This window comes from Garra rufa, chromosome 7, assembly GCF_049309525.1.
Source record: "Garra rufa chromosome 7, GarRuf1.0, whole genome shotgun sequence".
NCBI lineage: Eukaryota > Metazoa > Chordata > Actinopteri > Cypriniformes > Cyprinidae > Garra > Garra rufa.
Genome location: NC_133367.1, coordinates 14,731,163 through 14,758,597, shown reverse-complemented (window position 1 = coordinate 14,758,597; position 27,435 = coordinate 14,731,163). Strand labels below are relative to the sequence as shown.

Sequence of the window (27,435 nt, the reverse complement as noted above, 5' to 3'; positions counted from 1 at the left end):
TTAAAGGGTTACTTCACCCCAAAATTAAAATTCTGTTATTAATCGCTTACCCCTATGTCCATCCAAACCCGTAAAAGCTTTGTTTGTCTTTAAAACACAATTTAAGATATTTTGGATGAAAACCGGGAGCTTTGTGGCTGTCCCATTGACTGCCAGGTAAATACCACTGTCAAGACCCAGAAAAGTATGAAAGCCGTCGTCAAAATAGTCCATCTGCCATCAGTAGTTCAACCATAATTTTACGAAGCTACAATAATACTTTTTGTATGCAAAGAAAATAAAAATAACGACATTATTCAACAACTTTCTCCTCCTCTTCACCGTAGTGCCATTTTGGATAGTTTCCTTGTTTATGGTAAAATTATGGTTAAAAACAACTTACAAACCATCCACACTTTCGCTCTGGCGAAAAAAAAATAGTCTCAGTTTCATCAAGTTTGATTGGCTTTATTGTTTTTTGTACATAAATCCATATGTATCAGCGCTGCATGCACATAAAGATTCATGAAAATGGCACAACAATTATACTTTTCACAAATTACAATGATTATAAACAGTTGTTTTTATATAGTTTTCATGCTGATCCAGAGAGTGATTTACTTTATATTCACTGAAACCTGTTATAAAAACACATAAAGAATCACAGTAAAAACAATAAACAAGAAACAAGTAATAATTAATAATAGTTTTAATAATAATAATAAGTTATCCTTCACTACAGGATAACTTACAATAGGAAAATCAATCATCTGTTATCTTTTCAACAGTTTTATACTTAAATTAAAAACCAAAACTTTCTCAAATATACATGTAGAAACAAACAACTCAAGCTCAAACTCATAAAAAACTCAACTTTGCTTATTCATTTCTTTCAAATACTAAATCATTTCATTTTTAGCTCTTGCTGTATGATTTGAATGTAATACTTACACCTTTGCCTTCGTTGTCTACAAATTTTGCCAATAAAAACACAGTTACAGCCCAAACCAGACCAACACCAGCACCACATATCCCTGATGCAGCACCTGACTGAGGTGGAGCTGTAATGATAACAAAAGACAGTCATTAGTGTGAATGTTAAAAATCAGCTTTATAAAAAATGTAACAAAAAAGCATAGCATTTGCAGAGTTCAGATTTACCAAAAATATTTATTTTTCCATTACAGCATGTTCATAATCAGAATAATGCAAAAAAAAAATAAAAGTTCTACTCACTCTTGACAATAACTCTGATGGTCCTCTGTAAGGTGTATGCGCTGTTGCTCATGTGTAGATCATAATCTCCAGAGTCAGTGGTTTTGGAGTCACTGATGGTGAGATCTCCAGTCTCACGATGAAGATGTAGTCTGCCACTGAATCTCAAATCATCTTCATCACGAGGTCCAAACAGATTGGTACGTTTATTGATTTCAGCTACAAGATTACCTTCAGTCTTCCACTCTATCAGATCATATCCCCGTATTTCAATAACACCAGTATGTAGATTGACAGGATCTCTCTCCATCACTGATACTGACTTTACACCACCTGTAACAGGAACAAACACATATGGAGAACATGTAAATAAATATATGAATAGTTATTTTTTTTTAGAGAAAAGTAAAGAACAGGCAGCTCTCTGGGGAAAAAAATAATAACCTGCTATGACACTTTATTTTCATTCACAAAGAATTGAGTAAGAGGTCAAGAGTGAAGGCAGGTGGTTTTATTTGTCTGGAAACAAGGTTGTGTTTACAAGGTACAGGAAGAAATGCTGTTAAGAAAGAAATAATCTCAAGATTTTCAAGATTTTCACCCTGTTTAGATACACTCTTAAAAATAAAGGTGCTTCACAATACCATAGAAGAACCTTTTTTTTGTTTAAATTGTTCCGTAAAGAACCTTTAACATCTGAAGAACCCACCTGTTTCACAAAAGGTTCTTTGTGGCAAGAGAAGGTTCTTCAGATTATAAAAGGGTAAGAAAGAGATGGTTCTTTAAAAGAACCTTTGATGGAATGGTTCTCTGTGGAACCAAAAATGGTTCTTTTATGGAATCGCTGTAAAGAACCTTTTAAAGCACCGTTATTTTTAGGTCCCCAACAAAAAGGTTCTCTGTCAAACCCAAAGTTTGTAACAGTTCATAGCATAAGTTATCATGGCGATGGACATCTGCATCATTTCCTATAAGTCTCTAAGACGTCAGACCTCATCCTGTCAGATGTTATATAGATGTTTTAAAGGGGTCATCGGATGCCTATTTTCTACAAGTTCATATGATTCTATAGGGTCTTAATGAAAAGTCTATAATATACATTGGTTAAAAATTCTCAGTAGTAGTGTAAAAACACACCCTTTTACCTTGTCAAAATTATCTCTGCAAAAAATTGACTCATATTATTGTATGGCACTTTAAATGCAAATGAGCTCTGCTCGCCCCACCCCTCTCTGTGCGTTAAGCAGCATTTAGCGCATTTAGAGACGAAACTTGCCAACAAGCACCTTATTAAGAAATGCCATTTGCAAAGATGCATAAAAAAAACCCTTATACTCACTTATGCTGTGAGTGAAGCTGCATCAGGAATGATTTGCACGAACATACGCATATGTAGTTGGGAATCGGCACTTTCATTTAAAAAAAAAAGTAAAGTTAAAACTCTGCATCTTCAGTGGCTCAGATGTCGGGAATAAATTATTACTGCTATGTTGATTATTACATCCAACAACAGAACAGCATCAGTTTGTTCAATCGGATACATTCTTGTTTTCCTCTGCACCTGAGTCGACACAATGGTGATTGGACTGTTTCAGCAAGGTGAGGGCCGGTCTAAGGTAAGGCGCTCATGTCAATCTACTATTGTGGGAGTGTCCTCTGTCGGTGTGCGGTCACAATGACAGGAAGCTGAGAATGACCTGATTTTAAAAAGGGAATATTACTTTTTTTTAAGATTTATTTTGATAGAACAGATCAGAATTGACAGGATGCAAAGTGGGAGAGAGATAGGGGTGAGATCGGGAAAGGTCCTCCAGTCGGGATTCGAACAGGGGGCGCCCCGGAGCGCAACGGCGCTGTATGGATTTTTACCAATGGGTGGATTTTTTATCATTGTAGGGTGGTTGTGTATACAAACTGCCAACACACATTAATGTTCAACAACATGTAAAGTTAGTTTTGCATCCGATGATCCCTTTAAAAAAAATGTCTATGATTTCAAAATATGATAGAATTTAACAGAATCTACTCACCACCAACAGCAATAAGGAATTTTCTGTGCAAGACCATGCTGATGGTGTTGATCTCCACTTTATACAATCCAGACTGATCGCTTCGGATGTTGCTGATGATGAGGTCTCGGTTCTTATCATTCAGACGAATATTTCTCCATTTTGCGTCATCAGGGTTGTTTAATCCATTAACTTGCTTGAGACCATGGCCGGTTCCAATGTTTGTTAGTTTACTTTTACTACATGATTTTACTATCAAATTGTAATGAATTTTTACAAATAATACCCCAATTTAAAGTTTAAAGGCTTTAGCATCATTATTTATGATCGTAATGTCATAGACATGACACCATTTTAATTCCGAGCAAGAGTTGTCAACAATACACGCAACATCGAAACAGAGTTCTGACCAGTTTCTGTCTAGTAGTGATGAAAAATAAATCAAATTGTACAAACATCTGCACGGTTTTAACCGCAATAACCCAAAGAAAAAAATATGTTAGGACTTTTTGGTTTAAAAGTGCTGATGTAAGAGAGATATCGATGAATTCTGCCGTTTAAATAACATCCGATATAATTCTTTGTCCATTTTGTAGTAAATTATGCACTCCAAAGTTGTGTTAGTTGTACATCAATATATGAAGCTTTCTAGAGTCGTACGTAAGTAAAAATAAATAAATAAATACAACTCAGATCCCGGTGTTCTCTGCGCAGCGCTGATTGGATAATAATGTAGAATATTCTTAGAGCACTGCGGTCATCCAAACCTGCACAACCTACAGTATAATCTTTGCCTTATAGCTGAGAAAGGTACACATGGTAGTGTGGTGTACAAACATAATACTACATGTATCATATGCCAGTGTATATGGCAAGAGAATTCATTCTGTGCACTCATATTGCTTACCGCATATAGAAAACCTATGTCCTCTTTTCAACTATAACTTTAAAACTCAGACAAAGACTGGAGGGAAAATTGTATTAGTGGATGCACACTGCTGTATGAACAGGTGTAAATGTGTACCATCACTGTTCGTGTTAGTAAATGAATGCTTCAACAATTACGTTCAGTTTTAAATAGTGTTGAATTGTGTTTCATCCTCATATTAATGGGTTACTTTCACTAAAAACAATAATCTCATTATTAGTGGTGCCTCTTTAAATTTGAATTAAATCTTATTCAAGCAAGTGGCTTTAATGTCACATATTTTGTAAGTTGCTCTGGCAACATTTCATATATGTATTACTAAATATCTCTTATTCTAAATTAATAGAGCAATACTTAACAAAATAGTTAAGCGCCACTTATTGCTGTTCAACAGTAAGGTATTACAGTTTGATTCTTGGACATCAAACTGAGAAATAGCATCTTTCTAAAGAGCCCATAGTTATGTTTGTAGTCCAGAGGGTTCATGAACTGTGACTGTTTTCGTTTGTGTAGGTCATGTTTAGATTTGAGCTGAGCTAGTGGGGGTGACTGTTAACAGGTTAAGGGAGCAATAGGGATGACTTGATCTTCAAACTTCCACAGTATCTGATCATCACTTTGTATATTAATGTCAGTATGTAGAGTGACAGAATCTTCCTCCATCACTGACAAAGACACCACATCATCTGTCTCAACAACAAACATGAGAAGCACACACAAACATTGTTTAAAACAAATATTGACTTTATATGCTGATATTTCCATAAAACCAGAGGAGTCTAAATTCGGAGACAGAAAAGTTTGAATAAACTTTCCTCCTATAAAGCTATTTTTCTGTTTTAAGAATACATCGGAATTTCAAATGCATTTCAGATCCCGTAAATGTATAGCCTCATATGGTTGACATAAATACAATAATAAAGATAAATTAAACAATTGAACAAACTGTAATTCAATACAAAACTAATTTTGTGTAATTTTAAGACATCTGATTTGGTCATCAACATCTTTGTTTGTTTGTTTTTTTTCTTATAAAGCTGACATAAAAATTTCAAACTTCTTCAGATAATGTGAAGTAATTGTAAAACTAATAATTGGCATAAGTGACATTTTGTGTTATCACATTATACTTATTTTTACCACTTGCTGCTGTTGCAACAATAACATGATGATAATAAAAATAAATAATAATAATATAATAGCTTAACTCATAATGTTAAGAAAAAATATATTCATTCCACATGATCTAACCTGTCCACAGGCGATTGACATGAGTTACTCACCACGGACAGTAACTTGGAATGTCTTCAGTTTTGCATCTGTGCTCTTGATGTCTACACTATAATGTCCAATATGTTCAGTTCTGATGTCTGTGATGGTCAGAGATCCAGTCTGTTTGTCCAGCTTCAGTCTGTCTTTAAATATTGCACCGGGGCCATCATATGTAAAGGCATTTCCTCCATCTGCTTTATTCATTTTAGCTATGATTTCATTACCAAACTTCCATATTATCCTAGTATCCATCAGTATTTCAGAAACATCAGTACGTAGAGTGACAGAATCTCCCACCATCACTGACGCTGTCACTTCATCTGCATCAACATCAAACACACCTGAAGGACAAACAGAAGCAATTTTGTTAATTAATATTGTGGTATTGTAAACTTAAACAATACTTTAATATTTGTGCTACATGTTCTTGTGCAATGCTAAATTAAATTAAATAGTTTACATACCCTTGCAATTATCTATTTACCATAAAACCAGTCACTTTACCAAGTCTCTTAATACACCAACCTGTCAGTAGTCTGGTATATTTACAAAATGAGGTTCTTACAGTCTTACAAAATGAAGGGAAAAAAGTTGAATATTTATTTAACTTTTTTTTAACCTTGTATTTTCTGAGGCATAGCTATTCTGAAGAAGTAAATCTTGTTAAAACACTTAAAAACAAGTAAATCCCACCCTAGGTAGTCCTAATGTTACAATAGCCATAATTAGGAATTTGATAGTAGTTTATGGCAAATAGCAGGCCTACTTTGACGTATAGCCGCACCCTGAATAAGACCGACAGTAACTCAACCACACTAAAGTCCAATAAAGAGACTGACTGATTAAATGAGAGAATTACTTATTTCACCTTTTTTTATTATTTTCTGTTCTGTTTCGTTAAAACAATACACGCGTTCGTGTTGCAGCCAGCTTTCATGCAATCGGAATATTATAGGCCGTCAGCGCCCTCTAGTGTTCACTATTGAACTTAAGTGTACAAACAACTTCCTGTCAAAAATCACGTTTGTTTAAAAAAACTGTTGGTTAAAACAACAAGATAACAGTCTGTTTCTGATTAACTGAAACAAATATGTTAAATGCATACAAATATGTTTTACTCACCGTTCACGAGTAATAAAAACCCAAAAAGAAAGGTATTAATCCTCATTGTTATGTCGCTTCTGACCGCGTCTCACCTACAACAGCATTGAATGATGAAGGACTCGTAAACCTTCCAAGTCACATGGTTTTCTTGAGAAAGCGGGTGTGTCACGTCATAATTTATGTTCCAAAGTAGAACTTGGGCAGGTCAAAATTATTACGTTTATTCGAGGTTTGTAATCTTCTGCATAATCTTAGTCAGTAACAGGTAAGTCTGAATTTTTTTTTCGAAATTTCTGTGGAAGCAAGCTATAAACACAAGGTTACGCGGAAGCGCTCAGACCTAGGCTGACGAGTTTTGATCTGCTTGACTCACCGCAATTATCTACACGCAGTATTTATGACAACGAAACATTGTTAAACGCGACTCTGTTGTTTCATGAAATCGACCTAATTTTTCTTTTAGACATTAACGGATCAGAACGGATCTGTCTCAAACGGTTGAAGAAAATGATTCTGTATTTGTTCTGTTTATGTTTTTTTCCTCTGATAGGTGAGTAATAAATGTATTTATGGCTGAAACATGCTGAAACATTTAAGGATCAATGGGTTTAAATTATTTAAATATTAACATTGACATTTACATTTAATTTTGATCTCTAGACGCTGAAACAGATGAGATAGTGTCAGCGATAAATTCGGGTTCTTTCACTCTCCGTACTGGTTTTACTGAAATACAGAGCGATCATGAGATCGAGTGGCGCTTTGGATCGAGAAGAACTCTCATAAACGCAGCAGAGAAGGTGAACCTTCTTCCGATATTCAGAGACAGACTGCTGATCCAAAGAGAGACTGGAGATCTCACCATCACAAACATCACTAATGAACACACTGGAGTTTATGAACTAAGCATCGTTTCAGGACAAAAAGAGTTGCAAAAAAAATTAATTGTTACTGTTTATGGTGAGTATTACAGATGTAAACTTAGCCTATATGTACGTTTTAAATTTACGTAACAACTCTCTTACCTACCATCAACTGCATTTATTTTGGGAATTGTTTATTTACTCTCCAGCTCCTGTGCCTGTTCCTGTCATCACCAGATACTCTCCTCAATGCTCATCGTTATCATCATCAGCAGCAGTAGCATCCAAAACTGTTCTGCTATGTTCAGTGTTGAATGTGAGTCATGTGACTCTCTCCTGGTACAAAGAAAACAGTTTATTGTCCAACATCAGTGTGTCTGATCTCAGCATCAGTCTCTCTCTACCTCTGGAGGTAGAACATCAGGATGAAAACACCTACAGCTGTGTAGTGAACAATCCCGTCAGCCAACAGACCAAGCATTTGGACATCGATCAACTCTGTCAGAAATGTTCAGGTAGAACAGTAGATATATCAACGTTTCTTCATAATGCATTAACACCTTAAATACCGGTACCTGATGTTTTAAAACAATAAGAGTAGACATGTCAAAGTCTGTTTGTAAGAATTTGTATAATGCATTTTTTTTTAAAGAAATGCCTATTTCTTTCTACAGACTGTGACAACCGGTGTCAAAAGGAGCTGTGATCCAGTTGGTAGTTTCTGCTGTTGTGGGTATGGCTGCTGTTGTTGCACTGGTTTATGACATCAAAGTTCACCAAACAGTAAAAAAATAAATAAATAAATAAATAAATAAAAAACTCATATGGAAGATTTGTTTTTGTAAATTGCATATTTGGCATGTTTTGTTTTTGAATTTGGCAAACAGTTTCATGAAAAACTTAGAATGTCCTAAATGATTACCATGCGTTTTTTTTATTAATTTTTTGTGGACTATCACCTAGTGTTGATTTACTGTTGCATGTGATCTGATTTATGGGTAATGCCCAATATATTATTTTCATTCAAGTCAGATTTCCATTATACACAAAATAGATACATTATAAAACAAATCCATAAACAATCAGAATTTTTATTGATCAAAATTCAAGCTCTTTGTATGTCCTTGATCACTTAAATATAATTAAATATATCATGGAAACAAAGCTTGCTTCTGTGGAAGCAAGATATAAACTCGGATTACATTTTATGGTGTTATAAAATGTTCCAAAGTAGACCTTGGGTAGGTCAGTAACTTAATAAATGTTAAATGTTTTGTTGAAATTTCTATGGAAGCAAGCTATAAACACAGGTTACTATTTTATGGAGTTATGAAAGGCTGTATAAAGTGGTATAAATCTAGATACAGAACTGAGCTGCTGTTGCTATACTGAGGCCTGAGTTTTTATCTGCTTGACTCACTGCAAGTTATCTAAACAGTACTTAAGATAATAAACAATGTTAAACAGGATTCTGTCGTGAAATTTACCTCAATTTTTTTTTTCAGACATCAACGGATTAGCCACTGGACAATAACTTGACTGCATGTTGAATAGATTTGTTCACCTCTTTATATCCATGAATAAATTACATCTGTTTATAAAATGCCATTTCATCAGTAGCATCAAACATAAGAAAAAACAAAGGGTTACTACTCTTTTAAAACATGTTAATTGGGCAAAAACACTCTTTATGACCTTAAACCTTAAACAAGTTCAGGCAGTTAGACACTGTTTGCAAATTGGACTCTTTGCAAAACTTGAGATGCAAAACCCTAAACACAAGTAAGCCAAAGTAATTTAAAATTGTTTACACTTGTTTCTAAATAACATTGATCAGAGTGTACAGACTATAAGCCAGTTCAGTGAGTATTACAGTTTAGTTATGTTTTTTCCTGTCCTTTTCACATTTATGTAATAAATGTCTAAATGTTTTCTATCTGTCAATTACTTGGGTTACACAGAATGAGCAGTGGTGGTATTTTGACAAGACTGTTCTTGCAGAACCAGAGGCTTGACACATGAGAATATCAGACAGTCTCGCCACCAGCATATAACTTGGAATATAGGGCAAGAACAGACACAAGTCTCACTATAAACAAGACAAGATGCAACAAGATAACAAGGCAAGCCACAAAATCAAGAGACAAAATAAAGCCTGTTGACCAAAAAACAATACAATAAAATAAGTAAAATAAAATAAATGCAAGTTCTGATTACATTCAGCTTGTGGATGCTTGTTCATGGTTGCTTGGTTAGGACCCCTTGGTGTCACGTTTTAAAGCTAATAATCAACATATTTTATAATTCATAATTATGTATTTTTAACTACTTACATTTTTCTTTGTCGTAACAACCAGTCAGCAACACTCCTAAAAATAAAGGTTCTTTATTGGCATCAATGGTCCTATGAAGAACCTTAAAGGAACAATCCAATTTTTTTTGGAAATAGGCTCATTCTCCAACTCCCTCCGAGTTAATAAGTTGAGTTTTACCTTTTTGAAATCCATTCAGCCGTTCTCCTGTTCTGGCTATATCACTTTTAGCATAGCTTAGCATAGATCATTGAATCCTATTAGACCAATAGCATCACATTCAAAAATGACCAACGAGTTTCCATATTTGTCCTATTTAAAACTTGACTCTTCTGTAGTTATATTGTGTACTAAGACCGATGGAAATGCAAAGCTTAAATTTTCTAGGCTGATACGATTAGGAACTACACTCCCATTCTGTTGTAATAGTCAAGGAAGTTTGCTGCCATAATAAGGCTGAAGCAGGAGCAGTAATACCACGCAGCACATGTGCAAATGCTAAACTAGCTGGGAACTCATTTCTGATAATACTCCGCCTTTAGTTCCCAAGATGCAACAAGATAACAAGGCAAGCCACAAAATCAAGAGACAAAATAAAGCCTGATGACCAAAAAACAGTACAATAAAATAAGTAAAATAAAATAAATTCAAGTTCTGATTACATTCAGCTTGTGGATGCTTGTTCATGGTTGCTTGGTTAGGACCCCTTGGTGAAGTTTGCTGCAGTAATAAGGCTGAAGCAGGAGCAGTAATACCACGCAGCACATGTGCAAATGCTAAACTACCTGGGAACTCATTTCTGATAATACTCCGCCTGCTTCGGTCATATTACGGCAGCAAACTCCCTTGACTATTACGCCGGAATGGGAGTGTAGTTCCTAATCTTATCAGCCTAGAAACTCGCAGCTTTGCATTTCCACCGGTCTTAGTACACGATATAACTACAGAAGAGTCAAGTTTTAAATACAACAAATATGGAAACTCGTTGGTCATTTTTGAACACGATGTTATTGGTCTGATAGGATTCAATGATCTATGCTAAGCTATGCTAAAAGTGATATCGCCAGAACAGGAGAACGGCTGAATGGATTTCAAAACGGTAAAATTCCACTTATTAACTCGGGGGGAGTTGGAGAATGAGCCTATTTCCAAAAAAAAGTGGAGTGTTCCTTTAAACATTCATAGAATCTTTTGAATGCAAAGAAGGTTCTTAAAGTCAATTAGATTTTTAAAATGTTCTTCAAAATGGTTCTTATATGAACTGTTAACTGAAAATGGTTCTTCTATGGCATCACCGCAACGACACCCTTTTGGAACCTTTATTTTTAAGAATGAAATACACTATTTTTAAGTCCCACAGTGAGTTGTAGTTTACACAGAGGCGGACTGGCCATCGGGAGAACCGGCCTGCTGCCATTTTTTATTTATATTTTATTTTCATATATATTGTTGTTGTTGTTGTTTCTGTTGCCTGCCGAATGTACTAAAGTGATTATTTCCAAATTCGCCATTCAATAATAATACTCTAATAAATCGTAATCCGGTTCGTCTTGACTGACAACGCAATTCGCCACGCGCACAAAATAATGCAAGACTCGAGAATGGAGCGCCCAGGTGGAGCAGAGTCGAAACTCTCCTCACTACTTCATTTACAGGTCAGATACATCTGTAAATAGACTATTGTAGTTTTGTTTAATTAGTTAAGCATTAAACTGCTTGCAAATATTATCAATAGCAGTCAGTTTGCTGCAAAATTAACAAAATGGCATAACTTGTAAAGAGTAGGAACTTAGCAGACAAATATTCACATTGTTTTATAACACGTTTAGAGGGAGCTAAGGCTAACAACAATACAACCCTTACAAAAATTAACCATGTTTTCACTAAAAACCAAAAACCATTGTTACTATAGTTAAACTATGGTAACCACAAATTAACAAAGGTTTTGCTACACTTTATGGTATTTGTAGTAAAACTCTGTTATACAAATTGTAATCAAAATGCCAAAAAAAAAAAAAAACATGGTTACAACTATACTTTTACCATAGGCCTGATTAAACCATGGTTCATTTTCCTAAGGACAAAACATGACCCATGATAATGCAAAAAAAAAAAAATTCAGTATTAGGATTTTACTAAAGATATATTCAAGATGTAGCTATAATTGTAGGCCAACAGTTTTGACATTTAGGCAAGATAAAACAATAGCACATGGTCCTAATTTAATACCGGTACTTACATTTTTATAAAAAGGTAAATGGAAGTTCAAGAGATAATCTTTAATTATTTTGCATGGCACCAGCCAATGGATTATACTTTATGTGATAATAATAATGGCTTTACAAAAAAAAAAAAAAAAAAACTCACTAGAAAGAACCGACTCATAAAAGCATTCGTTTGGGAAATAGACTACACTGGGGACACTTTCACACTAGCACGTTTTGGTGCGCACCCGGGTTCGTTGGACGTCAGAGTTCTGTATGTTTGGTTAATGTGAAAGCTGTCATGCAAATGTTGGGTTTACATGTTTTATGGGGACATTCCATAGGCGTAATGGTTTTTATACTGTACAAACCGTATTTTCTATCGCCCTACACCTAAACCTAGCCCTCACAGGAGATTGTGCACACTTTTACTTCATTGAACTTCATTAAAACTCATTGTGCATGATTTATAAGCCTGTTTCCTGATGGGGACCTGAGAAATGTCCCCACAAGGTCAAAATCTACTGGTATTCCTATCCTTGTGGGGACATTTGGTCCCCACAACGTGATGAATACCAGGTACACACACACACACACACACACACACACACACATATATATATATATATATATATATATATATATATAATAGTACTCACTCTGAATACTATGTTTCATTGCAGCTCTATGCAATAAATTTAATAACATTCAAAATTAGTTGCATGAGACTCTGTCATTTCAAAATTCAGTTCACTAAATCACCTAAAAAGAAGGACACAGAAAACACGGAAAAAACACACTCACTTGTCGCCATCTCCTGGAGTACTTCAAAACCTAAACATAAAAAAACTGACTTGAGCTATAGAGAGAGAGAGAGAGAGAGAGAGAGAGAGAGAGAGAGAGAGAGAGAGAGAGAGAGAGAGAGAGAGAGAAATACCTCTGAACTTTTAACAATCTAATGCTATATGTTCATACGAAAAGGCATTGTCCAAAGCTGAACAAGTTCATCTTCAGGATCAGCCATTTTAACTACCATCTAAGAGTTGGCCTTTCTCACTAGAACTTTTGGTGAGGTCCAGAATTCCCAGCCAAGCTCAAACTCTTAAAGGTGCCATAGAATGCATTGAGAGAATATTTTAAATTGTTCTCTGATATCTACATAGAAGGTATATGACATAGGAAAGGGCAAAAAATCTCCAGAAATGGTTTTACAGGTCCATTTACAACCCTAGGATTTGTCCCTAGAATGAAACAGTCTGTTTTTGCCTTATTTGGAAGCTTCATGAATATTAATGAGCTCTGCTTTGATTGGCACAGAGCTGCTCGTCTCAATAGCTCACACATGGATAAATATATATATATATATATATATATATATATATATATATATATATATATATATATATATACTTAGAGTTGCTGCTAAAAGCACTTTGTCGTTTCTGTTTAATTACTTATTCCTAAGTATTAATTTTAAGCCGCTGTTCTCTTAAGCACTCTGTAGTTTCTATTCACTTATTGGTTAATATTAAATTTGAGCTGCTTCTAAAACGCACTCTGTAGTTTCTATTTACTTATTGGTTAATATTAAATTTGAGCTGCTTCTAAAACGCACTCTGTAGTTTCTATTTACTTATTGGTTAATATTAAATTTGAGCTGCTTCTAAAACGCACTCTGTAGTTTCTATTCACTTATTGGTTAATATTAAATTTGAGCTGCTTCTAAAACGCACTCTGTAGTTTCTATTTTGGTTAATATTAAATTTGAGCTGCTTCTAAAACGCACTCTGTAGTTTCTATTTACTTATTGGTTAATATTAAATTTGAGCTGCTTCTAAAAGGCACTCTGTAGTTTCTATTCACTTATTCGTTAATATTAATTTTGAGCTGCTTCTCAAAGTACTCCGTTGTTCTATTTAGTTATTCGTTTGTTTTATTTACATCTATTCACTGTTAGAAAAGGAGTGTTCTTCTGTTATTTGTCCTGCGATTGTTTTTGCTTTAAATTCTAGTTTTTATTGCAATCATTAAAATTGATAACTGAGCATACGGCCAAGGGAAGCTTTTGTTTTTGTCATATCGTTCCCTTCTGGAGCTATTACAAGTGCGAAGCTGTTGTTTTTTGAGTTTCGATTGAGCCATTTTGCGTGCGGGCGAGACATTTGCGGCTCACTGAGCCTAGGAGGCGTGGCTAGCTTTTATCATTGAAGCACTGTTTGGTTGTCTATTTAACTGCGTCAGAACAGCTGACGCCGAAGCGTCAGCGGAAGCGTTCAGCCTCCTCGCGTGAAGACTGACGAGAGTAAAGACTTGCGACTTTTCCTGCGCGACTTATCCGAGCAACGACACCGACAACGCACTTAAGTACTCCTTTCCTTTATTTCACTCTTCTTTCTGTCCTCCTCTATCATGTGTTTCCAACTCATTCCGGTGGTCTCTTCACACCGCACTAATATCACACGCACACGTCGACGCAATATATCTAACCTGCGTCCTATCGACACTTCTTCCACTGAACCTTTCTCTTTCACGGTTGGACTCTGGAACTGTCAATCAGCTGTCAACAAAACTGACTTCATTTCAGCATTTTCTGTGCAATCTGGTTTGAGCATTCTAGGCTTGACTGAGACCTGGATTCGTCCAGAAGACTCTGCAACCCCAGCTGCTCTTTCTAATAACTTTTCCTTCTCTCACACCCCTCGTCAGACTGGAAGGGGTGGGGGGACGGGACTTCTTATTTCTAACAACTGGAAATACTCAACCCATTCTCCTCTATGCAATTATAGTTCTTTTGAATCTCATACAATCACTGTAACATCTCCTATCGAACTCCACATTGTGGTAATCTACCGCCCTCCTACTCAACTTGGCACCTTCTTAGAAGAGCTGGATGGGCTGCTGTCCTCGTTTCCAGAGGATGGCAGCCCACTTCTAGTCTTTGGGGACCTCAACATTCACCTTGACAAACCCTATGCTGCTGACTTCAATTCACTTCTAGCTTCATTTGATCTACAACGTGTTATCACTACAAGCACTCATAAATCTGGCAACCAACTTGACCTCATTTACATGCGAAATTGTATTTCAGACAACATTGTGGTCAAACCCCTACACATCTCTGACCACTTCTTCATTACATTTGACCTACATCTTGCTACTTGTGCACTACCAACCCCTCTACCTGTTACTTTTAGAAGAAACCTACGCTCTCTCTCACACTCCCATCTTTCTTCTTTAGTATCCTCCTCCCTTCCCTCTCCTACTCACTTCTCATCCCTGGACACTAATGCAGCAACTGACACCTTATGCTCCACTCTTACCTCCTGTCTAGATGTTATATGCCCTCTCTCCTCCAGGCCAGCACGATCTGCTCCAACAACCCCTTGGTTATCCGATGTTCTTCGTGAGCATCGTTCCAAACTTAGGGCAGCTGAGAGAAAATGGCACAAATCTAAGGATCCATCCGACCTCAGTAAGTATCGGTCTATGCTCTCATCTTTCGCTACCCAAGTACATACAGCCAAATCTTCATACTTCCACAACAGGATCAACAATTCCCCGGACGCACGCAACCTTTTCAAAACATTTAATACACTGCTTTGTCCCCCTCCACCACCTCCCACAACTTCTATAACAGCTGATGATTTCGGCACATTTTTTACAGACAAAACTACATCGATCAATAATAAGTTCTCAGCTCCACACATACAGGAACTAAAATTGACCACAATCACGGCTGGAACCCCCCACTTCTCCTTCTGTCCTTGCTCGGAGGCAGAAGTAACCAAACTTTTCCTCTCCAGCCATCCGACGACATGTCCTCTTGATCCTATCCCCTCACACCTTCTCCAAGCAATCTCCCCTACAATCCTACCGGCGCTCACACACATCATCAACACATCTCTTCTCACAGGCACTTTTCCTACTACATTTAAGCAGGCCCGGGTAACCCCACTGCTCAAAAAACCTACACTTAACTCTTCACTCATAGACAACTACAGACCTGTCTCCCTCCTTCCATTCATAGCAAAAACACTGGAACGGGCTGTTTTCAACCAGCTATCCTTATTCCTCTCACAGAATAATCTACTGGACTCTAACCAATCAGGGTTCAGAAGCGGCCATTCAACTGAGACTGCGCTACTGTCTGTCACTGAAGCCTTGCGGACGGCAAAAGCTGAGTCCAAATCATCGGTACTCATCTTGCTGGACCTATCTGCAGCTTTTGACACTGTGAATCACCAGATCCTCCTGTCCACCCTCTCAATGCTGGGTATTACAGGGACTTCACTTCGCTGGTTCAAATCCTACCTCTCTGGTAGGTCTTTCAGAGTGGCCTGGGGAGGCGAGGTATCCAAAACTCATCAACTGGTCACTGGGGTTCCTCAGGGTTCAGTTCTTGGACCTCTCCTCTTCTCCATATACACTACATCTCTGGGCCCCATCATACAGGCACATGGCTTCTCCTACCATTGCTATGCTGATGACACACAGCTCTATCTTTCTTTCAAACCAGACGATCCATCGGTAGCTGCACGGATCTCAGGTTGCCTGGCGGATATCTCTGCATGGATGAAGGAACACCATCTACAGCTCAACCTAGCAAAGACGGAACTCCTTATCTTTCCTGCCACTCCATCTCTACAGCATGACTTCTCCATCCAGTTAGGTTCATCAACAATTACCCCATCAACTTCAGCCAGAAATCTGGGTGTTATCTTTGACAACCAACTGACTTTCAAAGATCACATTGCTAAGACCGCTCGATCTTGCAGGTTTGCATTGTACAACATCAGAAAGATCAGGCCCTTCCTAACAGAGCATGCTACACAACTCCTCGTCCAGGCCCTGGTCATTTCCAGGCTGGACTACTGCAATGCTCTTTTAGCTGGTCTTCCAGCATGTACAATCAAGCCTCTACAAATGATTCAGAATGCAGCAGCACGACTGGTCTTCAACGAGCCCAAAAAGGCCCATGTCACACCTCTCTTCATATCCCTGCACTGGCTACCGGTTACAGCACGCATCAAATTCAAGACACTGATGCTGGCCTATAGGACAGCCACCGGATCATCACCTGCCTACCTCCATTCACTACTACACATCTACACTCCTTCCAGAAGACTGAGATCCTCTAGTGAAAGACGCCTCATTGTACCACCACAGAGAGGTATTAAATCACTGTCCAGAACATTCTCGTTCAACGTTCCTGCCTGGTGGAATGATCTTCCCACCCCTATCCGGAATGCAGACTCCTTAACAGCTTTCAAACGACTGCTGAAAACCCATCTTTTTCGACACTATCTGACTCAATAAAAAAAAAAAACTCCCTTCTAGCCTGTTTTTCCTCTCTTTCTTGATCTTCTCCTTCTAGCCTGCACTCTTCTAACAACGCCTGATATATGGTATTTTTGAACACTTCCTATGTTGATCTGCCTCCTTAGGATGAATCACTTGTTGTATTCCCAATTGTAAGTCGCTTTGGATAAAAGCGTCGGCTAAATGAATAAATGTAAATGTAAATGTAAATATAATTAGGAGCTCTCGCCGCTTTTAATAAAAGGAAAGGAGGTGAAGTGAGGCCAAGTATGGTGACCCATACTAGGAATTTGTGCTCTGCATTTAACCCATCCAAGTGCACACACACAGTAGTGAACACACACACCGTGAACACACACCCGGAGCAGTGGGCAGCCATTGCTGCGGCGCCCGGGGAGCAGTTAGGGGAACGGTGCCTTGCTCAAGGGACTCACCTCAGTCGTGGTATTGAGGGTGGAGAGAGTGCTGTACATTCACAATCTCCACCTACAATCCCTGCCGGACCTGGGACTCGAACCTGCAACCTTTGGGTTACAGGTCCGACTCTCTAACCATTAGGCCACGGCTGCCCCATGCGGTTTGTTGAATCTGCCGTTTTGAAACGTGGACATTTTAGTCTGATTACTGTGTTATTTCTCCATCATTCACCATCATCAGCGCAGTCATCTCTCTGTTTATGTGGTAAGTGAAATCCTATGTATTGCAATGTAACAGGCTAGCGCTAGCATTAAGCTAACCGTGTCCCTTCAGTGGCTTGCCTTGTTTAACTGATGTGCTGACGTTACCGATGATTGGGCGATGCAAATGTTGGAGGCGTAACTATTAACGATCCCCGGGAGTTTCGTAACAGTCGGTGTTATGTTGGAATTGTCCTTTTTTTCGGTGGTCTTTTGCAAATACTAGATTTATATAAGATGGAGGAAACAATGGTGTTTGAGACTCATAGTATGTCACGTCCATGTACTACACTGTTATTATTTAACTATGCCAAGGTAAATTCATTTTTCCATTCTATGGCACCTTTAAATTTTGTGCCAGGTATATTATTAGATTTTATTTTGTGGGTTTTAGTGAAAATGACCCGACAAAATCTATGAGTTTGTAGTTCAAAACAGCTTTCAAAACAGATTTTGAATGATCCAGCTTTATAAAATTCTTTCTATACAAAGAACACATGTGAGAAATATGTGAGGCTTCTTCTTTGTCTATGAACTTTCAGGTGTCTCTTTGGGTCTTGTGTCCTAAGAAATTTTTACCTTACTTATTACAGTTATATGGTCTGTCTCTAGATTCAAAAAGAAGATGTTTTTTTATACAGTATAGATCCTCTCATGACTGAATCTCTTTGGACAGTTTGAACACTTGTAAGGTTTTTCTCCAGTGTGAATTCTCTGGTGCAATGTACATTCACACCACTGTGTCTTTTCTGGTGTAATTTAAAATAATCAAGTGATCACCCTTTTCAGACAGAGAAGATGTGAGGTGTCACCTTTGTATGAACTTCAGGGATTCTGCCTAAAATAAATTGTTTGCCAGAACGGAGATGTAATTGGGCAAAACTCTTCTCTTGAGTGATCACATTTGTGCAGTTTCTTTCCAGTGTAGATTGTCTCATGCATTTTTAGACGTCCTGATCACTTGAATCTTATCACAGCATGAAACCTAGTTTGTAAGTTGTAATAAAGGCCTACACTTTAAGACCTACACAAATACTTCATACTGTATGAGCAGGGTGAAGTAATGTCTATGGTAACATTAAACCATACAATGATAATGGGGGAAAAAGTGATTTACAGTTCAGATTCAGGTTTTCACAAAAACAGTTCATAAAATCACAAGTTTCATAAGCACATTTCAATCATATTTTAAGAAAAGGAATGAGTCAAAAGATTCAGTTATCAGACATAAATTATCAGGACTATATTAAAAAAAAAACAAAAAAAAAAAAAACTCAAAACTAATAAACCAATATTTACACAAATACTACATTTCTCTTGCATTAGAGTTACCCTGCATTCTTGGTTTGATTTCTGGTAGATTTGTACCTTACCCCAACAACAATAACACAGACACAGAAGTTTCACTAAGCTGTGGGATTTATTTAATGAATGCAAAAGATCTCAAGTATAGCATAGAAAGAGAGAGAGAGAGAGAGAGAGAGAGAGAGAGAGAGAGAGAGAGAGAGAGAGAGAGAGAGAGAGAGAGCAAAGAAAATACAACCAACAAGGACACAAAGGAAAAACCGGAATGGTTAGCTGCATGTATGGCCACAGGTGGTTGGACAACACATCTGTCCGGCAAAATATTGATCATCATGGGGAGAGTTGTCAGCACACATTTGGTTTGAGACATGGTTTCACTACATGGATAAAGAGAGAGTATCAGTAGTCAGATTTAGTCTGTCAATTTAGCGACAGTCCAACTCATAAACAGCACAAAATACTAAAAGTTTTACTTTTAAAGTGAATTGTATTACAAGTATTATTAATCTTTATTCTGAAAAGCCATGTGTTTGAAATAGCACTATTGTGCAAATTCAGGTACTTATTAGTCATTTAAATATGTAAAACACTCAAAAACTGTGGACCTAAGCATCAATATAACAAATACCTCTAAAAGATCATTTGGAAATGCACATTTACGTCCACATCTGGTGCTGCAGCATTTCTCATCTTTCGGACAGTCAGTGTCATTGCCGCACAACTTGTCACAAGACTGTTCTCGAAGGAGTTTCTCTGGACACACTCCTGGCTTTTCTATACAAACACATAATCGCTGAATGACTCAATAACTGCAAAAAAAGCTGACAAAATACATTAGTATACCATACCTTCAAATACAGTCATACACTGGTGTCCACATCCATTGCTGCAGCATTTCTCATCATTAGGACAGTCACTGTCATATGAACACATCTCAGCACACACTCCAAATCCAAGTGTACTTTTTGGACACACTCCTGGCTTTTCTGCTATTTAAACATGAAGAAACATCATCACTAAACACCTCAATGTAATTAACAAAAATAAATAAGTAACCCACACATTAATATCATATAAATACCTCTATATGGAAGCATACACTCATGTCCACATCCATTGCTGCAGCATTTCTCATTGTTCCGACAGTCACTGTCTTGGAAGCACATCTCGGCACAGAAGCCCACTTCATCAAGATTGTTTTCTGGACACTTTCCTGGCTTTACTTCTGTACAAAACACATAGGAGAAAAACCACAATCACTAAATAAAAAGCAATTAGGTTCCATTTTGGTTGAAGCAATATGGCACCTTTTATGGATCTACATTTCGTCACCTTAGAATTATAAGGTTCGATCTGCATTCTGAGCACTTTCGAGATATTGAGCTTCAAAGTTTTTGCGTTCCATAGACTTCTGTAGATAGAACCATTTTTGTTTTCTAAAAAAGGCCCCGAATGTACATAGCTTACAAAAGAAATATCAAATAATGTAAATAAGTTGTCACATAATAAGTGAAAAACTAAATTTTATTTGTAGTTTGTGTATATATATACTCTATATATACTCAATTTTATATGATAGTGGATCTGCCAATGAACCACATATTTAGTACTATTTTTGTTTAGAGTGTACCATTACAACAACAGTTATGTTTTAAAGAGCAGGTCATGTTTGTTTAGTTTTTTTCTCGAGAAACTTGAAAAATTTATCTTTATTTTGCGACACAATATTTTTTATGTATAATTTACTTTTTTGATTAACAATTTTGCAGACAGTTTGAAAAATACATTTTAAATATAATGCTAAATTTAATAGAGCTGTTAAACGGGTAAAGAACAAGCCATTTGTAAAATTTAACAAAAAGGCTTCAGTAGTATTTAAGCTTCTATTAGACGTCTTTATGTTTATGATTTAGAATGTACATAAAACTGACATCTTACAGACGTCTGCCAGATGTTTGGAAACAGCAGATGCTTTCCCGATCAAGTAGACATACAGTAGCGATGGCATACATACCTGGTAACAACACTTCATCCAAATCAAAGGCTCCTAAATAAGTAAATAAAAGAAGTTCATCTTAGTCACTGTGTTTCCCGTGTACTCTTGAAAACTATAAACACGTAACAACTTACAATTTAAATATAAACATTATTAGGCTATTTAATCAACACCAACATACAAACTTTAACTTCAACTAGACCTCTGTATTGTATATTTATATGTTCTGTCATGTGCCTAAGGTCATAGTTTGTATAGGTACTTATTTACATATTTTTTTGTGCCGTGTAACGAAGTTGAAAGACCTCACCTGTGACAGGTCCTTTGGACAGACACAACATAACAGCAATCAGCAAGCTGGACACTGGTGCTGCCATCCTCTCAACCTGTGATCTCACAGTGGAAAATACGCTCAGATGGTACTCAGTTGGTGAGTCAGGAGGTTTATGAAAGCAAATTGTGAAACTGCATTTTTAAAGATTCAAGGAGGTCTGACACACCTCCAGCCCAGAAACTCACCTTCCTGTAGGCTAGTAGCCTGAGTAGAACTCCAAGGGTGTGAACAGCTCCAAAGTACGTCATGTGTTGCAATCTCTAAATCAAAAAAATAACGACATAGCGGAAATGCAGCATTTGTTAACGGGTTTGTCTCTTTTGTTTTTTCTTTCAGAGTTTTAAACAAGAGGACAAGGAAGTGTAAGGTGTTGTAATTACATGTTCTTTGAAAAGTTTCCCCATTATCTAAGCTTTATATAATTATAAAGTTCTTTTAGGCCTTTATTTATCTAGAATTTGTGATTTACCCTGTTCTTCTACTTATTTTTTAGTCTGTTATGTATGTGTTTCTTCTTCCCCATTATACTTACAGAGTGTTTTGTACAAACTTTAACTTCAACTAGACCTCTGTATTGTATATTTATATGTTCTGACATGTGCCTAAGGTCATAGTTTGTATAGGTACTTATTTACATATTTTTTTCGTGCTCTGTAATGAAGTTGAAAGACCTCACCTGTGACAGGTCCTTTGGCCAGACACAACATAACAGCAATCAATAAGCTGGACACTGGTGCTGCCATCCTCTCAACCTGTGATCTGTTAGGTCATGTCCCAAAGCCATTCAAACTGGCGGTTATTAAGCCTCTTATTAAGAAACCACAGCTAGACCCTAGTGAATTGGCAAATTACAGACCCATCTCTAATCTTCCATTTATGTCTAAAATTTTAGAAAAAGTTGTGTCTGCTCAATTGTGCTCCTTGCAAAAAATAAATAAATAAATAAATAAATAATTATATCTTTGAAGAATTTCAGTCAGGTTTCAGGCCCCATCATAGCACAGAAACTGCACTTGTAAAAATCACAAATGACTTGCTACTCGCGTCAGATCAAGGCTGCATCTCATTGCTAGTCTTACTTGATCTTAGTGCTGCGTTCGACACTATAGATCATGACATACTCATAGATCGATTACAAAGCTATGCAGGTATTCAAGGGCAGGCTTTAAGATGGTTCAGATCATACCTGTCCGATCGCTACCACTTTGTTTATCTAAATGGGGAGTCATCGCAGTTATCACCAGTAAAGTATGGAGTGCCACAAGGATCTGTTCTAGGTCCTCTGCTATTTTCAATTTACATGTTACCCCTCGGTAATATTATTAGGAAATATGGGATTAGTTTCCATTGTTATGCCGAAGATACTCAACTATATATTTCAACAAGACCAGATGAAACTTCTAACTTAGCAAAGTTAACAGAGTGTGTTAAAAATGTGAAAGAATGGGTGACCAATAATTTTCTACTATTAAATTCAGATAAGGCTGAGATATTACTTATTGGACCAAAAAAAAAAAACAGTACACAGAATCTCTTAAACTGCAATCTGCAACTAGACGGATGTACTGTTATTTCCTCTACAGTCAAAAATCTGGGTGTTATATTAGACAGCAACGTGTCTTTTGAAAATCATATTTCTCATGTTACAAAAACTGCATTCTTCCATCTTAGAAACATTGCCATGCTACAGAAAATGTTACCTGTTTCTTATGCAGAAAAGTTAGTTCATGCATTCATGAAGTCTAGACTAGACTATTGTAATGCACTACTAGGTGGTTGTCATGCATCTTCAATATACAAGCTACAGATGCAGCTAGAGTCCTTACCAGATCAAGAAAATATGATCATATTACCCCAATTTTAAAGTCTCTGCACTGGCTACCTATTAGGTTCTGTATCACTTACAAAATATTACTTCTGACCTATAAGGCCCTTAATGGTTTAGCTCCTGCAACGCTACAATCCCTCACGCTCCCTAAGGTCGCAAAACTCTGGACTTTTGGTAGTACCTAGGATAGCAAAGTCCACTAAAGGAGGGAGAGCCTTTTCACATTTGGCTCCCAAACTCTGGAATAGCCTTCCTGAAAACGTTCGGGGTTCAGACACACTCTCTATGTTTAAGTCTAGATTAAAGACTCATCTCTTTAGCCAAGCATTCACATAATGTATCTCATAATGTTGTACTTCAGTTAGATCTGATCACATGCACATCAACATTCTTCAGCTTGGGCTAAACACATCATTTTTGCTTGGTTGGAACAGCAGCCACGCTAATTATTTCTCTATTTTTTTCTCTGTTTCTGCCACGGGATTTCCATCCCGTGGTACCTAGGAATTACATAAGATTAAGTCTGGATTCAGAACAAGAGATGATGCCAACGCCTCAGAGGACCGCCGATGATGCCAGCCTTGAAACAACATACAGCACTACATAATTTTTCTACAAATTTGATTGCAACACATAATCATTACTATTAGTATTCATCATGATTAAACAATAACCAGTTTTTAACATTTATACCATATGTACATCGACTTGACAAACAGTAGTCACCACTAATAAGCTACTAAATATATTGTGGTAGCCTACATTTTTGTACAGCGCTTTGCAACGATTTGTATCGTGAAAAGCGCTATACAAATAAACTTGAATTGAATTGAATTGAATTGATCTCACAGTGGAAAATACACTCAGTTGGTAAGTCAGGAGGTTTATGAGAGCAAATTGTGAAACTGCATTTTTAAAGATTCAAGGTCTGACACACCTCCAGCCCAGAAACTCACCTGCCTGTAGGCTAGTAGCCTGAGTCCAACTCCAAGGGTGTGAACAGCTCCAAAGAAGGTCATGTGTTGCAATCTCAAAATCAAAAAATAACTACCACATAGCAGAAATGCAGCATTTGTTAACGGGTTTGTCTCTTTGTCTCTTTTGTGTTTTCTTTCAGAGGGTTAAACAAGAGGACAAGTGTAGGTGTTGTAATAACATTTTATGTGAAAGGTTTCACCATTAATTACCTTCATATAATTATAAAGTTATAAAAACTTTAAGGCCTTTATTTATCTAGAATTTGTGATTTACCCTGTTCTTCTACTTAATTTTTTAGTCTGTTATATATGTGTTTCACTTAAAGAGTGTTTTGTTCAGAGTTTCTTCATCCACTGTTCGTTCCACTGTTTCATCCAAGTGTTTGTTCCAAATATTAGTGTATACTAGAATATACAAGTCCGACTCTCTAATACTATAGAAATGAAATATTGAATATGTACCTGATTTAAATCCACATTTGTAGTGGCTCAGATCAGATTAAAAAAAAAAGAAGAAGAAGAAGAATAGAATCTCGTGCAACTAATTCTGACCTGTGTTAGATAGGAGTAAAAATTTAGATTTTTTTTTTTTTTTTTTTTGTGCTAATGAGAAGTCAACCAATGTATAAGCTGTCTTAAATAAATAAATCAAAATGACAGTGAGAAAGTCTTCAACCGAGGAGTGGCAACAATTTTTAAATGTCTCCTACTTAGGGCCTCAGTTGTCATGGCAACCTTAAGTACAGGATACATGTCTGGGTTTCAAAACTTCCAGCTGAAGTTCAAAGGGGAAGTTGCACTAAGCAAGCAAGTCTATTTTTTTATTATTATATTTTTGTCAGAACAAGGTAAATTGGAAGTATTCAGTGTTACAGACACTTTCAAAGGCATTCCTTTTTTTGCTTTTTACCCACAAAATCTACTGAAATTAAAAACAAAACAAAACAAAAAAACAAAAACAAAACAATAAAAAAACACACACACATATTATTAAAAAAAGAGGGAGGGGGGGAGGCTCAAAGTTGGAGGGGTACATTCTTCTCAATATAGATTATTAAAGGATCCCAATACATGTAAAATGATTTAGTTGATCTTCTGAGAAAAAAACAAACAAACTATTTTTTTCAGTTTTTAGAAATGGCATTATATCATAAGCCATAGTGACAATTTAGGTGCCATTGGTGATTTCCATTCTAAAAGAATTCTTCTCCTAGCTATTGGTGTTGCAAATGCAAAGGCATTTTCTTTTTCTTTACCTCGTCGCTTGTGACACCAAATAATGCCGTTATTGGATAAGGGGGAATTTTTAAATCAAATGCGGAGTTTAAAATTTCAAATATTGAGAGCCAGAAATGTCTCAGTTTGGAACATGACCAGAATATTTGGGTATATTTTAGCCAGTTTGGTTTTACTATAGTGAATACGGTAGAACACTTTCATCTGGATTAGATTAAACCATGCACAAGAAGTAGTTTTATTTATTTTGTCAACAGCTTTATCCCAAGTGTCCTTGGATATGTCAATTCCTAACTCTTCTATCCATTCTGTTTTGGTCTTATCAATTGATATATTTTTGAATGTCGTAATAAGGTTGTATATTATGGAAATGAGGCCCTTGAGGTTTGTAGGGGTCTTGAGAACTAAATCCAATCCAGATTCAGAGGGCATTTGAGGAAACTTGACGAACCTGAAGAAATTTTGAAGGTTACATTTTTGAATTAGATTACTGTAATCAGCAAACATGTTATTAATAAAAAAGTCTCTACATCTAACTAAACCAAAGTGCTGCCATTGCTTAAAAGTAGCATCTAGCTTGGCAGCTGGGAAAAGATGGTTATTACATATGGGGTTTTCCAGAGAAAAATCTGTGAGTTGAAAGGCTTGTCTGAATTGATTATATATTTTGAGAGTTGAAATTACAACTGGAATTGAGGAGAACTGTGATGGTGAGAATGGTGACTTCATTGTAATCAGCACCGCCAGTTATGTCGATTTGCAAGATATTGCTTCTAATTCACACCATTCTGTAAGTGGAACCTGAAACCAATAAATAACCTTTTGAATATTTGCTGCCCAAAAATAATTTAGCAGGTTAGGAAGAGCCAGTCCACCATCTTTTTTAGGTCTTTCAAGAAGCTCTCTACGTATTCTTGGCTTTTTGTTATAAACAATAATAGATCGTCGGCATATAGACTTTAATCTCGACATACATTCTTTTAATACCACTGATGGACTGTGATGACCGAAGTACTAATGTTAATGGCTCTATAGCCAAGATAAATAGCAAAGGGCTAAGAGGCCATCCTTGCCGTGTGCCTCTAGACAAGGAAAAATATTGTGAAATTATCCTATTTGTGACCACCGCTGCTTGGGCTGATGATAAAGCAGTTGAATCCATGAAATAAATTTTGAGCTGAATCCAAATCTATCTAATACACCAGAAATACATAGTTCCATTCAACTCTATCAAACACCTTCTCTGCGTCTAGAGAAATTATCATATTTAATTATAAATTATTATAATTATATTAATGAAAGCGTTGCGTCTCTTAATGAAGCCTGTCTGGTCTCGTGAAAAAATATCTGGTATTATATATTCGATTCTAGTGGCCAGTATTTTAGACAAGATTTTAACATCTACATCTAGTATGGAAATAGGTCCATAAGAACTACAATCAAGGGCATCTTTATCTGGTTTCAGGAGAACTGTAATATGGGCCTGTGTACGACTTTGTGGTAATTTTGATTGGTCAAAAGAGTGATTAAACATAATAAGAAGCAAAGGGGACAGTTGTAAGGAGACTTTTTTATAAAATTAGACGGGGAATCTGTCTGGTCCTGGGGCTTTACAGTACCACTCTGCATGGCTCTTGATTGAATCTTCTATTTCTTGAAGTTGTAGGGGTTTATCCAGATTATTATTTTAGTCTTTATTAACAATGGGTAGGTTAACATTAGCCAAAAATGCTGACATGCAAGAGTCAATTTCTGAAGTATACAAATCTAAATAATATTTATGAAAAGTAGAATTAATCTCATGGGGATCTACTGTAATATCTTGTGATGTTTTCCTAATCTGTGGAATAAGCCATGCTGATTTACTTTTTAACTGC

The 27,435-nt window shown here is 36.6% G+C and overlaps 3 protein-coding genes across 6 annotated transcripts in view; 1 reads left to right on the top strand and 2 right to left on the bottom strand.

Moving 5' to 3' along the window:
- Positions 1 to 426: 426 nt before the first annotated feature.
- On the bottom strand, positions 427 to 7,667 carry LOC141338582 (uncharacterized). 2 transcript variants are annotated; one of them, XM_073844175.1, is made up of 7 exons: positions 7,537 to 7,667; positions 5,415 to 5,744; positions 4,696 to 4,817; positions 3,225 to 3,387; positions 1,216 to 1,527; positions 931 to 1,040; positions 427 to 617 (listed from the first exon to the last, which is right to left on the bottom strand). In XM_073844175.1, exons 2-7 carry the CDS (start codon positions 5,701 to 5,703, stop codon positions 597 to 599), a joined length of 1,017 nt encoding a protein of 338 aa, XP_073700276.1. In that variant the 5' UTR covers positions 5,704 to 5,744; positions 7,537 to 7,667; the 3' UTR covers positions 427 to 596. The 2 variants fall into 2 exon arrangements, with proteins under 2 accessions (XP_073700276.1, XP_073700275.1); XM_073844174.1 differs by lacking the exon at positions 7,537 to 7,667 and adding an exon at positions 6,526 to 6,613.
- Positions 6,674 to 9,915, top strand: LOC141338583 (CD48 antigen-like). Of its 3 annotated transcripts, none has more exons than XM_073844176.1 (5): positions 6,674 to 7,057; positions 7,168 to 7,467; positions 7,580 to 7,686; positions 7,783 to 7,885; positions 8,045 to 8,839. In XM_073844176.1, the coding sequence occupies exons 1-5, from the start codon at positions 7,015 to 7,017 to the stop codon at positions 8,074 to 8,076; spliced, it is 585 nt and encodes a 194-aa protein (XP_073700277.1). In that variant the 5' UTR covers positions 6,674 to 7,014; the 3' UTR covers positions 8,077 to 8,839. The 3 variants fall into 3 exon arrangements, with proteins under 3 accessions (XP_073700277.1, XP_073700279.1, XP_073700278.1); XM_073844178.1 differs by adding an exon at positions 8,876 to 9,915 and having other exon boundaries at positions 6,676 to 7,057; positions 7,580 to 7,885; positions 8,045 to 8,103; XM_073844177.1 differs by having other exon boundaries at positions 6,676 to 7,057; positions 7,580 to 7,885.
- Positions 9,916 to 19,283: 9,368 nt separating this feature from the next.
- Positions 19,284 to 27,435, bottom strand: part of LOC141337961 (uncharacterized) — a 28,493-nt gene continuing 20,341 nt past the window's right edge. Inside the window, exons 10-15 of the mRNA XM_073843535.1 lie at positions 21,494 to 21,648; positions 21,202 to 21,234; positions 20,269 to 20,412; positions 20,036 to 20,176; positions 19,816 to 19,961; positions 19,284 to 19,564 (exon numbers count right to left, since the gene is read on the bottom strand). Coding sequence (XP_073699636.1) covers positions 19,562 to 19,564; positions 19,816 to 19,961; positions 20,036 to 20,176; positions 20,269 to 20,412; positions 21,202 to 21,234; positions 21,494 to 21,648 — 622 coding nt within the window. The 3' untranslated portion in view covers positions 19,284 to 19,561. The remainder of the gene's footprint in view (positions 19,565 to 19,815; positions 19,962 to 20,035; positions 20,177 to 20,268; positions 20,413 to 21,201; positions 21,235 to 21,493; positions 21,649 to 27,435) is intronic.

Coding starts and splice junctions, on each gene's coding strand:
- LOC141338582 (XM_073844174.1), bottom strand. CDS start 6,571: ATGAGGATTAATACCTTTCTTTTTGGGTTTTTATTACTCGTGAACG. Junction 5,745..6,525: donor GTTTTTATTACTCGTGAACG/GTGAGTAAAACA, acceptor TTTGTCCTTCAG/GTGTGTTTGATGTTGATGCA. Junction 4,818..5,414: donor ATTCCAAGTTACTGTCCGTG/GTGAGTAACTCA, acceptor TTGTTGAGACAG/ATGATGTGGTGTCTTTGTCA.
- LOC141338583 (XM_073844178.1), top strand. CDS start 7,015: ATGATTCTGTATTTGTTCTGTTTATGTTTTTTTCCTCTGATAG. Junction 7,058..7,167: donor ATGTTTTTTTCCTCTGATAG/GTGAGTAATAAA, acceptor TTTGATCTCTAG/ACGCTGAAACAGATGAGATA. Junction 7,468..7,579: donor ATTAATTGTTACTGTTTATG/GTGAGTATTACA, acceptor TTTACTCTCCAG/CTCCTGTGCCTGTTCCTGTC.